General features: G+C 47.1%; 1 protein-coding gene across 1 annotated transcript in view; it reads left to right on the top strand.

Annotated features, from left to right (window-relative positions):
- The window catches only part of CRTAC1 (cartilage acidic protein 1), a 144,419-nt gene that overhangs the window by 2,643 nt on the left and 125,496 nt on the right, over positions 1 to 16,280 (top strand). The window contains exon 2 of the mRNA XM_023519843.1: positions 13,677 to 13,876. Within this exon, the coding sequence (XP_023375611.1) occupies positions 13,677 to 13,876 (200 nt within the window). The remainder of the gene's footprint in view (positions 1 to 13,676; positions 13,877 to 16,280) is intronic.

Genomic DNA, 16,280 nt, shown 5'->3' with positions numbered 1-16,280 from the left:
GGTACTAATGGTCTCTGGAAAAGGTCAAAGGTAGGCTGCATCCTTCACCTGTACACCATCCCTAAACTTAGGTGGGTGTTCTGAACTCCTAGAGTAGCTGCTTCAGCCTGGAGATCTTTTATGACGGCCATCAATCTATATATACCCCAAGAACCAGCTCCATCCTCTGCCTGCAGTCAACATCTTTCTGGTGCATTTCTCAAGACCTCTCCACTGGGGATTTGTACAGAAAAATACCTGCTTGCTGTTCTTTCTTCTCTTTTCTCCATCTGGGTTGTGCCTAGTATACTGCACCCTGATGTTTATTACTTGGCATCTTGATGTCTGGTTAAGAGGTCCTATGCACAGGAATCCCTGTGAATGTGTGGACCAATGACCTATGTAATTCCAAGGGGTGAAACATAGACTCTTATAGAGAGGGGGCCACAGACCAGGCAGGCTGTCCTTTTAAAGAGCTTGTGACAGTCTTCTCAGTCGGCCTTGCTGCCTGCTGATGCGAATGAAGCAGTCCTGCGCGCTCCTTGGTGTCCAGTAGGGGGCGCCAAAAGCACCCAGCTCAGGACCACTGCCTTTCTTCTTGCCCTTCATTGGCTATAGTAACTTAATGCTTTAAGCAAGCTCAGGCCACAACCCCCAAACGTCACCTTCGTGATTGAAACCCTTCTACCACATGTTTCCTGGACTTCAAGTGGTCCTGTGATCTCAGATACAATAGGACAGATGCAAGTGCAACATTCCAAGGAAACAGGGCTGGTCTTCAGCCCCACCCACCCTCTGAGATCATTCCTTTGTGCTTGGTGCTGGTATATTCTTTGAACTCATTAAGGGCTCAAAGAGCCAAAGAACATTAGAACTAGAAGAGAGAAACATTGAAGAGCATCTAGTACAACCTCATTTCATCCCTAAAACTCACATGCACATTTAATTTACACACAACAAAACTGAAACCCAATACAAGCAAGTATCTTGCCCAAGGTCACATAGCTATTTGGTGGGAGAGATAGGACCGGGTCCTAGGATTCCTAGTTCTCTACTCAGAGCTCTTTCCACTCCATGACCTGCTTCCTCTTTACCATGGAGATGGACATGTGTTCCCTGCGCAGCAGGTACTCATAATTGCTGACTGATCAGAAATAGGGAAATTTTTAAATTTAGTAAATTTCCTTTGAAACTGTTATTCAGATTGAGGAGGTGAGGAGCAGATAAAGTTCTTATAATGTACATATACAGGTAATAAAAATCCTAATTATTCTTTCCCTTTATTCCATTATCTTGTCTCATTGCAAGCGATCTTTTAGGCAAAAGCAGTGCGTCTCCAGGTTTCTGTCCATGTATTTAGGAATCAGAAGCGCGCAGTCGCTCACAGTAGTCTTGAAACCCAGTCCTGGAGCTCTTTCTTTCTCCCGCTAAGGCATGCTAGAGTGGGAGCTCTCTGTTCTGCAGTCACACCACTGCCTATGAAGCCTTCAGTACTCAGATCCTGGGCAAAGTAGTTTCCAACCAGTATTTGCCCATTTTCTCATTCTTGTTGCTACCAGCTCAAGGTCAGAGTGCTAGGATGTTCTGTTTTTGCAAAATACTCGTGTTAGAGTTTCTTGGGTGACCTGGAAGATGCTACCATTTCCATTGCCCTTATTCTGTTCTGTGAGTCTGGCTGTCGACATCTGAGCTGGGCCCTGAGAAGGAGGTTTGCTGAGTGACCTGTGGGCTGCCTGCCGACTCTGTATCCTCTCCCACCTTGCTCCTTTGCACACTGTATGAAGTTCCCCTTGGACCCTGGCGACCACCAGGAGGAGCCAGTGTTGCCAAGCCAGAATTCTGAGAGGTGGGTCATCTTCCATCCCTAAGGCTCACCTAGGGGATGCTTGTCACCAGGGAAGATGCTTCCATTTCCTCATCTCTTTTAGGTTCACAGATAAGTTGAGTGTTTGCCTTCACGGGGAGGAAGGAGGTACTAGGATAACGTGGATCACCAGAGAGCAACAGTTCCTCCTTTAAAGTTGAGGTTCTGAGAGGCTGTGCTTGAAATCCGCGCCAGCTCCCAGCTCTAGCTAAAGAACTGTGCCAGCGTTCCCAAGGCTTGGTCTGGTTCTGAAGCAGGCCAGAAGAATATAATTACTTAAAATGTAGCTATAGCGCAGGATCTCTGGATTTCTGTTTGAATGGAGGAGAGGCTATAGAGTTTGAGAATGTTTTTAGACTCTGAGAAAACAAGAAGTTGCCCCTTTCAGGAGCCCCACAAGATGTTTGACCCTTACCCCCCTCTCACTGGGAAGACAGCCCAGTGTAGTGGAAAGGACACAGGCTTAGAATCTGCCTCCCCTGCTTACTGGCTTAGACACTTTGGACAAACCGCTTAACCTCTGCATGCCTCCGTTTCCTCCTGTGCAAAATACTGAAGCTGGCAACCCTGCGATAAGGATAGAATAGTGAAGACCAAGGTAGAGAGTCTTTAGCATGCCTCTGCCCTTGGTAAAATATACAGAGGTATTTGGTTGTGAGGTGATATTATTGCTGGATCACTGGGAAACACACTGGGTCTTCCTTTTCCCATTAAATGAGACCGAGTATCCAGGTTTGCATGTCAGCCTCTGCTCACAGCAACATCTGGGCTGATGGGCAAAGCCTTCTTGGCAGAGTTCTCTCTTTGCCTTCCTCAATTCCTCATTTTGGGGTTCTGCCATGCTTGGGGAAAAGAAATTTTACAGGTCCCAGGATAATTCTGAATGTGATGGAAGGCTCTGAGCTATTGATTCCTAAGGAAGGATCTTTGTGCTGGGAGAAGCCTTCCTCGGAGCCTAGTGATTTAAGAGTGCTGACAAATCCCTGCTCACCGAGCCTCCTGCAGGCTGCAGATACAGGCTTCCAGGCCAGCCGGGGCTCTGTGAGGGATTTCTGGGGAGCCTGGCTGGTTGCTTAGGGGACATAAACCCATGAACTCTCCTCAAGAGAAAGCATGAAATCAATTGGTTCATTATCACACCAAACACACCCTGGACTACTTAGGGTGTGTTATTAAGAAATGAGAGGCAGCAAAGGGCTGAGAGGTTGTGTTTAAAAGGTATGCAGAAAGGTATGAAGGGGGTGGGGAAGAGGAGAGGACAGGAAGACCTTTTACCACTGAATCACTCGTGATCTTGACCTTACTACGGAAGTTCTTAGGCAGTGACTAGAGGGGTTACTTTGCATCTCAGACATCTGGCAATTTCTGGACACATGTTTGGGCTAGGGAGTGCTACTGACATGTGATGAGTTGAGGCCAGGGATGAGGCTAAACGTCCTTCAGGGCACGGGACCCCCGCCAACAAAGAATTGTCTGGCCTAAGATGCTAATAGTGCAGGAAACCCTGGACTCATAGGGCATTGCAGCATAGAATCGGAGCATGTGAGAGATGGGAAGAATTTGAGAAGTATTCTCATCCGACTTTCCTACTTCACAGCCGTGGACCCTGAGATCCAAAGAGGTGAAGACACCAGCCAAGGTCACACAGCAAGCACATGGCAAAGCTGGTCTGGGACTCGTTATCTGCCATCTTCTGAGATTGACTTACCCAAATTCCCCCTAAAGTTGTGTAAAGATCAAATGTGAGCTGTGAAAACACTCAGAAAATTATAAAGAAACTATTATTAATATTGTTATTATTAAGAATTTGGGAGTTTGGAAAGTTCTATTTCTGGCTATGCCACTGACTCAATGTAGAATATTGGGTGTATCATTCTCCTGCCCCCATGCCTCTCTGCGAGTGTGTATGTAGTGGGGGTGGTCTTAGCAAAAGATAAGCATATCATAGTCATCATCTTTAGTGAAAAGTCCAAAGATTTGCCCTTCAAAAACCCTAGGAACTTAAAAAAGAAAAAGAATATAAAAATTTTCCTTGAAAGAAATCATGTCGACTTCATAAGAAGCAAAGCATTTACTTCTTGGAAAAATTCCAGTATCCTAGCCCTGTAAGTTGGTTCCAGCCCAGGAAATCTGATCAACATCCGGAGGAGAAACTGATAGCTCCACAAATGACAAGCAACTAGATTTGTCCCCACTCCCTCCGCGAAGAGGAGATGGCGACTTCTCTTCCACCCTCTCTTGCTCAGCCCTCTCGGCACAAGGTAGTCCTGCAAGGAACTAAAAGAAGAGGTGGGATGGTGTGTTATTAATAAATAAAACCTTATTTACTTAATAGGCATATTCTTAAAGATCTCTTCCAAGGAACATTATGACATATTACTTTAATTAGCCACGGGAGAATCTTGAGTGCAGGAGTGTAAAATGACGCTTGCTGTTGTTTCCACTCACTCTTTGTTTGCACCCAACAAGTACAGTGACAAGGGCATGGGGATCACTGCTGAGCTCAGGATATCCTATAGACCAGAGGCAGGACTACAGGGACTCCTCTCCCTAGTAGCAGCCTCCCCCTACCTGGAGTACAGCCCCAAGTGGAGGTGCCTCATTGGCACCCCTGCCCGGCCCTCCTTTGATGTCTGTCTTTAAGGACCCATCATGACATGTAAATCCTGACACAGCTCTCAGGAGCAGGCACAGAATCTGCGCAGAGGAGCACCTCTAGGATAGGTGGGAGCAGCCTCAGCTGGTGTTTTTCATATGAGGCCCATCCCTGGCCTGACCCTCTGTGTGCTCAGGAGTGGGAGGATTGCTCCGTAGATCTCATCTTTGTTCCTTCATGAATGTTCTGCATGTCCCGGGCAGGTCCTTGGCCTCAGGAAGTCAATAATCAGAGGAGTGGAGCATAAAGGACCTCTCTGTCACCCTCAGTCTCGGCATCTAAGTGATGTCATGTCCCTTTTCACCTTGATCTCTAAGAACAGACCCTTTTCTTGGGAATTGTAATCATGCACTTCACATCTAAGAAGCTATGTATATCCAAAGAGGCTTTTGTGGGTGAGATAAGAATCCCCAGAAGGAGAAGTGCTGCCTCGCACGCAGTATGGGGAGAAGCACTGTGTCTTTGTTCTCGGCTATAAACCTAGTGCCTTGCATGGTGCTGGGCATGCAGAAGGGCACAGTGGGTGCTCAGTGGGTGCACAATGAATAAGTTAGTGTAGGTGCCCACTTTGGGGCGCAGTGGTTCTTGGTATTAAAGTGGATCTCCAAACTGGACTGGGTCAGTGAGGCCAGCTTTCTTCTGGCTCTTTCTTCCCAGAGCTGGCACTTGGCACCAGGACTCAGTAAACCTCCAAAGGCCCCACTGATCAAGCAGGGTTTGAAGAGTGCGCAGGGCCCACCCCATGAGCTGGTGGCCAGCTCTGAACCTCCAGCTGGTTTCTCTTCCTCTTCGCCATGCTCTGGACGCTCACTCTCCTCCCCTCCCCTTTCCCATCAGTCTGCTGCAAGGAGGCTCAGCCCGGGTTTGCTTGGCTCTAAGCAGATAGATGATCATTTGGCTTTCCACTGAAGACAGACTAGGGAGTGGATTGCTGCTTCACAGAAAGATTCCCAGGAGGACACTTTTAAATAGCAAGGTCCACTAATGCATTTTAAATGATTTAGGGAAGGAAAAAAAAAACCTGACCCATAGACTCATAGGCCTGGAAAAGAACTTTGGAGGTCATCCGGTGCCATGCCCCACCCCCGCTCCCTAATGTCCAAATCCCCTCTGTGATATTCTCACGTACTTTTCAGAAACACAGACAGCCTAGCTGTCCTGCACATTGCTGCCTCAAATCTAAAATGCCCTTTCTAAAATGCAAGTCTGCTCATGTCTTGGTCCAACTTCAAAAACCTCCCTCAGGTGTGGCTTCAAGTTCCTTACCTTGACAAAGCAGGCTCTATAGGCCCCAACCGCTACCTTCACGCAAGACCATCTTCACCTCCTGCACTGTCCCTTCCGTCTCCCTCCACTTCACACCCCAGACACTGCATCCCCACAGTGACAACTGTGTTCACAGCTCGCACCAGTGCACTGTGTCACATCCATGCCTTCGATCTGTGGGTCTGCATCACCTGGAATGCAGCTCCCATTTCTATCCCCATTCCCCTTCTCCGGAGTGCCTTTCCTGCTTGCCCTTCCCACCCACCTGGCTAGTTCATGCCTCCCTCCGATGGGCTAAGTCTGGACTTTGCACCTGCCGCTACTCTGAACTTCTCACCCTGTACTGTGAATCAGTCCTGGTAGACTGTGAGCTCTTTGACTTCAGACCTTATTCATCATTTCCAACCTGGCCCATAGGCATCTACCAAAATGCTTGAAGAACAAACATGTATATTATAGTAAATGAAGGGTTCTGTGTTTAGAAAGCAGTATTGAAGAAGTCAAAGAACTCCCCTAGGTCCCTAGACAAATTAGAAACAGTAGTAAGCAAATTCCTTGAAGTCTTACAGGCCCATGCATTTCATTCAACATTTGGCAGCTACTCATGGAGGGGGAGCACCTGGTGGGCCTGGACTCCACCTCCTGAGGTGTGTTCATTCATTTAACAAATATTAGCAGTAGTAATGGTATGATTGCTGCTACTGCTACCTACCATATATGGACTTTCTGTTTGTCAGGCACTGTGCTCAGCACTTAACACTGTCTCATTTCATTTCCCCTTTTATAGACCAGGAAGTCTGAGCAGTTAATAATACTTATTAAGGACTTGCTACGCCTTGTGCATAAGGCTAGGAGACTCCATTTGTCCTCTCACTTTCAGAAACACCATTTCATTAGCCTGCTGGTCTCTGTGGCACCTCCTAGCCTGGGTCCCTTGAGTTTTCATTCGCCTTTTCTGGAGCAAGACCAAATCTCCTCTCTGAGTGCTGCTGCAGGCAGCGTCTGGAGCTCTCTCCAGGTGGAGGGAAAGAGGAGGAAGCCATACATTTTCTTGGTGCTGGGGAAAATGCATAGGACGTGGTAGACCCTGGGGGTTGGGAGGTGTGGAAGGTCTAGCATTTGTCTTCCAGGCTGGCAATGCAGAGGACCAGGGCAGGGGCAGGGTGGAGAAATGGCAATGACAAGTGCCAATGACTGAAGCATTAGAATGTACACTCCACGGGGGCAGGACTTTATTTTGCTCTCAGCTATTTTCCTGGTGCTCAGAACAGCGCCTGGCATAGAGTAGGTGCACAGAAATATTGAATGAGTGAATGACTGAATGACAGCCTTCAACTTTGTCTCCTACTTGGGCCACAGCATCTGCTTCCAACTCTGCCCTCCCACGGCCTCCTCCGCAGCCTGCTGCTATAGTGTTCTTTCTAACACACCACTCCTGCCAGGTCATTCCCTCACCCTTCTGGCTCCTGTCTCTCACAAGACCTCCACAACCTTTCCTAGCCTCCCAGCCACACTCCTTCCACCCGTTGTCCTGCAGCCTTCCATGCTCCAACTATGCAGAGCCTCATTGTACTACATACACCTGCTCTGCCCCCGCACACATGCTGGCCCCTCTGGCCGTCTCACCACTGCCTTGCTCTCTGGCCTTCCCTAGCTGCCCCAGGCAGAGATGCTTGCTCCTTCCACTGTCTCCTCATGTAATGTAGTTTAAGACAAGTTTGGTGTAGTGCGGGAAGCTGTTTAGTGTACTGTCCAAGAACACCAATTCTGGAGCCAGTTGGCTTAGACACAAATGCTGGCTCCACCACATACTAGCTATGTGATCTCGGGCAAGTTACTTAACCTCTCTGTGCCTTAGTCCTCTCATCTATAAAATGGGGACAATAGTAGTACCTACCTCACAAGGTTACTATGAGGATTAAATGAGATCACCAACATGAAGGGTTAGAGAAGTGCCTGCCACATAGTTGGTGGTAGGTAAGTGTTCTTATTACTACCCATTCCTCATCAGTACTTGTTACATGAATTTGCAGTAAGAATCTCTGTTTGCCTTCTGCACAGGGTCTAGTAAATTAAGCTGAAGAGTGACATGATCAGCTCTGAGATTCAGGAAGGGAGCTCTGATAGTTGTGTGGAAGTGGGGTGGGATGAGAGGAAAAAGGGGGAGCAGTTGGCAAGCATCGCTGTTGTTCAGGTGTAGGGCAGAGGGGCAAATCCCTGGCAGTGGGGACGGAAAGACGGGGCAACTTGGAGAGAGATTGCAGAATCGACTTGGCGATCCAGTTCAGTGGTTGTGAAGAATGAGGTAGAAGCAAGAACCAAATATGATGCTAGATTTCCAACCTGAGTGGCATGTTGGGGTTTGCAGGGGCCCAGGGAATGGTGCATTCTACTTCCCTGCTCAGATTCAGGACCAAAGGATGAAGAAAAAGGGGGTGGGAGAAGGGAGGAGAGAGTTGGGTTCAGGCAGATGGAGATTAAAATGCAGCTGTCATTATAGATACAGCTGTTTGGAAGGCCAGGTTCCAGGAGTGGGGTCCATGGGACCTGCTACTGCTCCTGCCCCTCCCACTGCAGCCCTCCCTGTGGGCGTGGGTGGGGCTGAGCCTGCCTGGCCAAGCTCAGCACATGGCAGGCAGTGGCCTCCACAGGGAGGTAGGTCCAGAAAGGGTTCTCCATGCCCAGTTCTTCCACACTGAACAATCTGATGAGGCCCTGCTCTGGCCCTCAGGAGGAGGGAGTGAGGGAAGGAAGGAGGCCAGAGTATTGCACTAATCCAGAGTTTCTCAATCTCAGCATCACTTTGGTTTGGATAATTTTTTGTTGCAGAGGCTGTCCTGTGCATTGTAGCATGTTGGGCAGCATCCCTGGCCTCTACCCACTAGATGCCAGTAGCACCCCTACTTCCCTGGTTGTGATAAACAAAAATGTCTCCAGACATTGACAGATATTGGGAGGGAGGGGCAGTGAGGGGAATCAACCCCTGATTGAGAACCACTGCTCTAGTCTAAAGGGCAGTGAGGGAATCAACCCCTGGTTGAGAACCACTGCTCTAGTCTGGATGGAGAGCCGAAGAGTGGGAAATGAATGCTTCCTCCGAACTCTTGACCCATAGAGTGGGACCTTTAAATAGGCAGAGCTAGAAGGGCAGTTGGGGTGACAGCTGGGTCCTCCAGACCTTTGAGGAGTCTGCTCTCTGCTCTTCCTTATCCCTTCCTCCTCCTGCCTCTCCTGTCCAGCTAATGTCTTAACATCCTTTAACATTTAGCTATACCCTACCTCTCTGGAAGCATACCCTAGCATCTCCCCCAGCTAATTTAGATCTGTCTGTGCTCCCTCCTCCACAGTACCCCTTACCCTGTACTGCAAATGTTGACTAGCTTTCTCTCTGTGACCCCAGTGCCACTAAGCACAATCCCTGGCTCATCAAGGTTTCACAGGAAGTGTCGTTGTTAGTAAACGAGCCAGGGAAGCTTCTCTGAACCCTTCCCCAGTGGTGCCTTAGTTCTGCAGGGTGCTCCTGCAGCTGCCTCTCTCGCTCGAGCCTCTGTCCTCCTACAGCATCTAGAAGGGCTCAGTGCTCCCTGCCCATTCCCAGTATCTGAAGCATTCAGGGCTCTCGCTTTTGTGAGAGCTTTAAGAGGTGTCCTTGGCTCTTTCGATAATTGCTAAATAACTGCTTGCCCTGAAAATTGCTCTGGAAGCCTGTCCCCACAGCTGCTTGACCCCACATCAGAGATCCAGGTTGCCTGGTTACCATTTTTCAGACCCAATTCAGGAAAGTCCCGAGGCCACAGAAAACTGAGTTTGGCTTCATGTGACCCACAGCCAGTGTCTAAAGACTATCTAACCTTAGCACCACCTGTGAAAGGAAAAGAAGTGAGCAGAGAGGGCTGCCCTGCCTGGCTGCCTGGGGGGGCCTTCGCTAGCTCACTCAACCCTTGAAACCTTGGTGTGTTATATGATTCCCATGTTACAGATGAGGACAATAAAGATCAGAATGATTGAGGAATGTTCCTCGGGTCACCAGCTGGTTTATCACCCTAAACTAGCGAATGATCTTGGAGTTGAGATCTACATCCAGGTCCCAGACTCCAGGCTTTGGGTTTTGGGTTTTGTTTTTTGTTTCTTCTCTCTTCATCCTGCTGAGGATTGTTCAAGAAGTTTGCTAATAGGGCATTTTTAAGAAATGATTATTGCAAAGCAGCTCTTCGCACGGCCTGAAACACAAGTCCTATCATCTCTCGCCATTACGGAGGCCCCTTTTTCCCCTGGCCCCACACTCCTCCTGCAGGAGCATCTCAAATTCTTTACTGAGGCCCTGCCGCTCCGGCTCTGCACCCCTCCGCATGAGCTCTGCCTTTGACGTGCAGCCTGGCCGTTTCTAGTCCGCTCTGCCCGCTGGATGTCCTCCCGCTGCACTTACACTTCCTGCTTATTCCTTAGTGCCACTCCTGCCTCGAAGGCCACTCACAGCGCTCTAATGCAGGTAACTTGATACACAAGCATTCGAGAAAACAAGAGTTCAGTTCAACCCACTTTTTAATTCTATTTTTAACTTTTCTCCATGTTCTCCTAAAAGATTCAGGTGTTCACAGGGATGTGACAGGAGGTTCCCCAAACCAGCTATGTAAAACGTGAGGTTATTCGGGGTGCCCACTGCTTCAGACAGTATCATCCAGCTCTGCCTTCTTCCCCAAACTCCATATTCCACCTCTTCCCTTGACGCTCCCTAGCTAAATAGATTTTCTTTATATACTTCAACAAGCTGGTGATGGATTTTGGTAGCAAAAACATTTTTCACTTCAAATCAGATTGTAACTTCCACTCTCATCTGGGGACCACGAGTCTGGGGCAGTGGTTCTCAACTCAGGCTGCCCATAAACATCATTTGGGGAGCTTCTAAAAATACACAGCACCCAAGCCCTATCCCAGACCAGTTGAGCCAGAAACTGGGTGAAGGTCCTGGGCAGCAGCATATTTCTAAAAATTCCCTGGGCGATTCTGTTGGGCAGCCAAGTTTTAGAACCATTGGTCTAGAGCCTTGCTACTAAAGGTGAAGTCTGCAGACCAGTCTGACAGCTTGGCAGAACACAGAATCTCAGGCCCCACGTCAAACCCAATCAGAATCTGCATTTTACCAAGATCCTCAGATGATTTGTGGGCAGGTTATAGTTTGCTTTAAGGAAAGAACGGTTTTTAAATAACTGTATTCAAATCACCTGAAATCTTGTATTCAGGTGCGCATTCAGATTTATTTATTCGGTCTGGATTTTAACGAACTCCTGACTGATGCTGATGCTGATGCTGCTGGTCTGGGGGCCACTTTGAGTAGCCAGGGTGTCGTGGGAGGGCCAAGGTGTAAGAGAGGCCATGCACTGGTCTGCCCATGCTAGGCGATTTCAAGTTCCATACTAATGATGGTTTGTTCCTCTCTGGCCTTGGCCACCATGAGGGAACTCCTGGAAAACCCTACTGAAAAGCTGTTTTGTTCGAAATATGTCTAATATGCTCAGAAAAGGAAACCACACTGGTTGGTCTGAAGTATATAGAAGAAGCTGGGGAGAAAAAATGATGAAGGTCTGCTTTTTAAAACAAATCTTTTAATCCATTATAGAATTTTGGAGCTGGAAAGGACCATTAGAGATCTACCCCTAAACCCTCATTTTGGAGAAGAAAGTTGGGACCCAGCAAGACTGTGGCTCATTCAAAGTCACCAAGCAAAATAGGGGTCAGCCCATGGGTGTATTATTTCTTTTTAATCTCACTGTAAGTTATTAACCTGGAAATGGATAACACAGAGTAGCTACTTCTTTCATATGGCTCCTTTAATTAAAAGTTCTACTTTTCACAGATAAGATAAAAATCAAGAGTCTGGATCATGGTTCTTGCCCCTCATTGCCTTCATTAGAAAAGTTCTACCAGTTACGTGTATTACCCTAATAGGGCCTGCCTCCCTGGTAGCGGTGACCCAGATTGCAGGTATGGTGCCTGGGAAGAACCAACTAGCTTTTAGAAGGCGTGCCTGATGCCACTTTTCTCTTTCATGCCCATTGCAAATGTCGTAAGCTGATCACAGTACTCTTTCAAGCCGCTGCCAATCAATTGGATTTGGCTCTAAAGTTGAGCCACATTTGCCATTCCTACAATAGAGATCATACTTTGAAAAGCCCAGTGACCTTCAGATCCATGCCACAATTCAGCGTGTCTGCATTGGTTAGTAAACACTCTTTAACTTCTCATTCCCCCCCCCACACTGCCCTGCTCCCCCACCCCACCACCCCCCTCCCTGCTGCTCATTAATCCAATTACGAGTTTCTTTTATCCAACCAAACTTCCTGCCGAGTTGCAAACTCTCCTAGCGGTGCGTTGCCTTTGGCAATTAGACTGCCTGGTAGAAGATTCTGTCTTGTTCAGACATCTCTGTAATTTGGACTAACCTCACTCTGATAGTGCAACACCCTACGTGTGTCCTATGAGGACAGTCGTTCCCGGGATGGCTTGCCGAGGTTCATTTCTGCCCTGCGGTTGGAGCCCTGCCCTGTGTCTCTCTCCAGCCTCTCCAGCAAGGCATTAGGGAGATTTCAGATCATGTTCAGTTTCAAAGGCAGTGCCTAGGCCCTTCATTTTGGTCTCTGATTCTTGAACTAGAGCAAGCTTATTTGCTGGCAAAAGCGTCTGTCTCCTTAATGGGAAGTCAGTTTTCAGATCTTCTCTTCATTAAGACATCAGCCTCACTCAGCCTTGTTCTTGGCTGCCAGACTCACTGACAAGCCAGCAGGAAAAGTTCCATCAGGAAAGGGTTTGCTGCCTTCTGAAGGCAGGAAGGCACCCCTTTGCCTGCGGGACTCGACCTACAGCCTTTGTGGGACTCGTGCCAGCAGAGCCTTGAGAACACTCAGTGAGTTCTGATTCTAGGCCTGCGGGCAGAGTCTCAGGGTGATGCCATCTGTAGCGTTCTGAGCATCTCCCTTACTCAAGAAGGGGGTGGAGTCCTACTTTTTTGGCCATTCTCATCTGTCTCCTGGGTGTGTGCCACCGGCTCCTGTGGCCCCAGGCTGCTCAGCAACACCCCAAGTTATGTTGGAGATATAATAATGAATTATACAATGAATTATACATAATTTATAATAAAACATGCACACAACAGTTTAATTTCTCCAAGTGATTGATGTACTGCCCACCAGGTCCCTCAGGAATGCAGTCCCTAACTGCCTACCTCTTGGTATAGAGATAATCACCAGCTGCCCTCGGGAGGGACGTGGGCCAGGAGAACCGGCCAAGTCACAGACTCCCTCCAGGCTTCCTCTGGGGTATGACCCACAGAAAGATAATCCTTCACGGCCTCTACTGTTGTTCTAGACCTAACGGTCAAAGGGATCTCAGGTCTAGACACTCATATCTGGACCCTCATGTCTTCCGCATTCTCCTGGTCTTTCTCCCCGAGTACAGGAGAGGCCTGTGTATTTATATTCTACCGTTCCTTTCTTCCTTCATTCATCCACTCAACAAATATATGTTAAGTGCCTATTATGTGCCAGATGCTGTGCTTGGCTTGGTGAACATGAGTGAATAAAACAGACAAAGATCCTCTCCCTAGTGGAGCTTATCTTTTAGCAGAGGGAGACAGATAATAAATAATAAACATAATAAATAAGTACATTTTACAGTATTTTATACACTGATAGATGCTATAGAAAAAAAAAAAGGCAGAGCAGGATAAGGGTGATCAGGTGTGATGAGGGCAGGTTGCAGCTTTAAAGCAGGTCTTATGGAAAAGTGACAGCCTAGGAATTGCCAAGCCCTTCATGAACAGGGGTGAAAGGCACTTTTGTGTCTACCTGGAGGTAGATTTTCCTGGGGGGTTTTGGCTAGAGATCTTTCAGTAACATTAGTTATTTTTTATTTCAGATGTTCAGAATGTTTCTGTTCCTGCTGCTGCTGTGGTTTCTGCCCCACACTGAGGGGTCCCAACGGGCTGAACCCATGTTCACTGCTGTCACCAACTCGGTGCTACCCCCTGACTATGACAGCAACCCCACTCAGCTCAACTATGGTGTGGCAGTTACTGATGTGGACCATGATGGGGACTTTGAGATCGTTGTGGCAGGGTAAGTGCCTCCCGCCCTGAGTTTGACAAATGTATTAGTCTGCTTTTGTTGTGATAAGGCTGAGTAACAAATAACTCTGAAAACCAGTGGCTTACAACAATGCACGTTTCAGTCATCGGTCTTGGCTGGGCTTAGTGGGGCTTCTGGTATGCTTCGTCCTTGCCTTTTACTACAGCATTGAGGGGAGCTTACCTTCTAGCAGAGGGAGACAGATAATAAATAATAAACATAATAAATAAGTACATTTTACAGTATTTCATACACTGATAGATACTATAGAAAAAAAAAGGCAGAGCAGGATACACTGATAGATGCTATCAGGAGGAGGGTAGATGGAAGAAAGGCTTTCCATAGGCTTTCCAGGGAGAAAATTTGAATGCTCTGCTTCAGGGCATTCTCTTCATATTTAAGCCTCCTTAGTTATGAGAGCATTGCTTCCTTTACCAGGGGGACTCTACAATCTCTATATAGGAGAGACTTGTGGGTGACAATTATGATAGAATGGGATGCTCAAAGCTGCCTTTGCCCATTTTACATAAGACAAAGAAAATATTAATTGTCTATTTCAAAGAAAGGAAGATGGGAATTAAGAACGATAGATAAACTTCCTCTACACCATGCCTTGGTGCCCACTGCTCCCTTCTCTCCTGAGAAGCAATATTGTGTCGTAAGAAAAGTATAGGATTTGGAGTCTAAATAACTTGAGTTCATGACCTAGATCTATAACTTTCTAGTTGCATGACCTTGATCTATCCCTTACTTTCTGAGATTCAGAAATATCATCTGTAAAAATGGGGATGGCTATAATGCTCTCTCGTCCTGAAGCCTCAATAGGCTGTTGCATGTTCCAGGGCATTATAAATTCTACCAATTACATTATTATTTATTGAGCACTAATATGTGCCAGGAACTGTTCTAAGCCCTTTACATGCATTGCCTTATTTAATCTTTCTGACAACACTAGGAAGTATACTATCATCCCCATTTAAAGAAAATAAAATTAGGGTTCAAAGATGGTGAGTGACTTGCCTCTGTCAAATAAATAGTAAGTGGGTGAGTCAGGTTTTGAACCCCAAGGCTCCCTAACTCTAGACTGCAAAACTACATCATACAAAGTTTAGTTATCACTTCGAAAATCAGTCAATCAATAAAACACTACAGAGACCTGTCAGGCTTCTTCTGGGTGACACGAGCTATTATGGCAGCACTGAATGAAATAACTGGCAGGTAACATTATTTGCATGTAACAGTAGAAAGCATTGACCTTGGAACTGTAAGATCTGGTTTTAATTCTAACCATACCATCTAATAGTTTTGAACCTTGTGCAAGTTGCTTAGCTATGCAGCCCCACTGTCCTCATCTATAAAATGGGCCAACTGAATTCCCTCACCTATCGCACAGGGCAGTGGTGAGGACCAGTGGTGTTGACGTAGGAAAAGATACTTTGTAAAGTGCTTTTCTTCTTTCTGTGAAGAGTAGAAGGGACTACATTCCAGATGTCCTAAAAGCTACTTAGCACACCATCCAACAGACTTTATGGATGATGCAGGTGTTCGATGATGGTACTATTCAATATGGTATCCACTAGCCACAGGTGGCTATTGAGCAATTGAAATGTGACTGCTGTGACTGAGAAACTGAATTTTTTTTTTATTTTATGTCATTTTAATTATATGGCCACATTTAAATTAGCACAGTTTTAGGCTTTCAGAAGGAAAAACTAAAGTAAAACTAAAGAGTGGAGTGTGACAGGAAAAGGAAAAATAGAAATGGTTGTTACAACCCTTATTGCCTGAGGTGACCTGAGCAGGGTTGGGGCCAGGCAGCTTGTCTGTGTTCAGTTCTGTGACTGTCCAGTCACTCTCTTATTCAGAGAGAAGTGCTCCTGGCCCAATCCTGCCTCCCAGAGCTATGTGCTACTCAGCCCAAGTATCTGGTTATAAGACTTTGATGCATTTCTGAGACGTTCTGGTTGGCCTTGCCTCCTGCTAGGTGACACCAGCCTCCCTCTGGTAGGCTCCCTCTTGTAGGTCAGCCCTCAAACCTGAGGGCTGACAGAAAACAGAGAATAGCAGGGCCACCATCCTTCCCCGCTCCTAGGCCCTCCACAAGTTATCACTGTGAGCATGCTCACCTTTCATCTTGTATGATGGGCTTTAAGCACAGGTCTCTATCCCTCCCATCCTTCGATTGAGCACAGAATTGCCCCTGCATTTCCCAAGCTTGCAGCTTTTTTCTTTCCAAGTGCTGAGCATTCATTTCACCTTCCTTTTCAATGAAATCTTTTGCTCTTTCTCTCAAGAAATTTGCTTTCGTGTCCTCTTTGGTAGGGAAGCTAAACCGTCATTTGTAATCAGCCTAGAGTAGGTGTCTAAACTTGCTGCTTACTGTGGGGCCTGAGCC

This window comes from Pteropus vampyrus, unplaced genomic scaffold (genome assembly GCF_000151845.1).
Source record: "Pteropus vampyrus isolate Shadow unplaced genomic scaffold, Pvam_2.0 Scaffold238, whole genome shotgun sequence".
Classification (NCBI taxonomy): domain Eukaryota; kingdom Metazoa; phylum Chordata; class Mammalia; order Chiroptera; family Pteropodidae; genus Pteropus; species Pteropus vampyrus.
The sequence above is the reverse complement of the archived record's forward strand: the minus strand, read 5'-3'. Positions and strand labels throughout refer to the sequence as shown.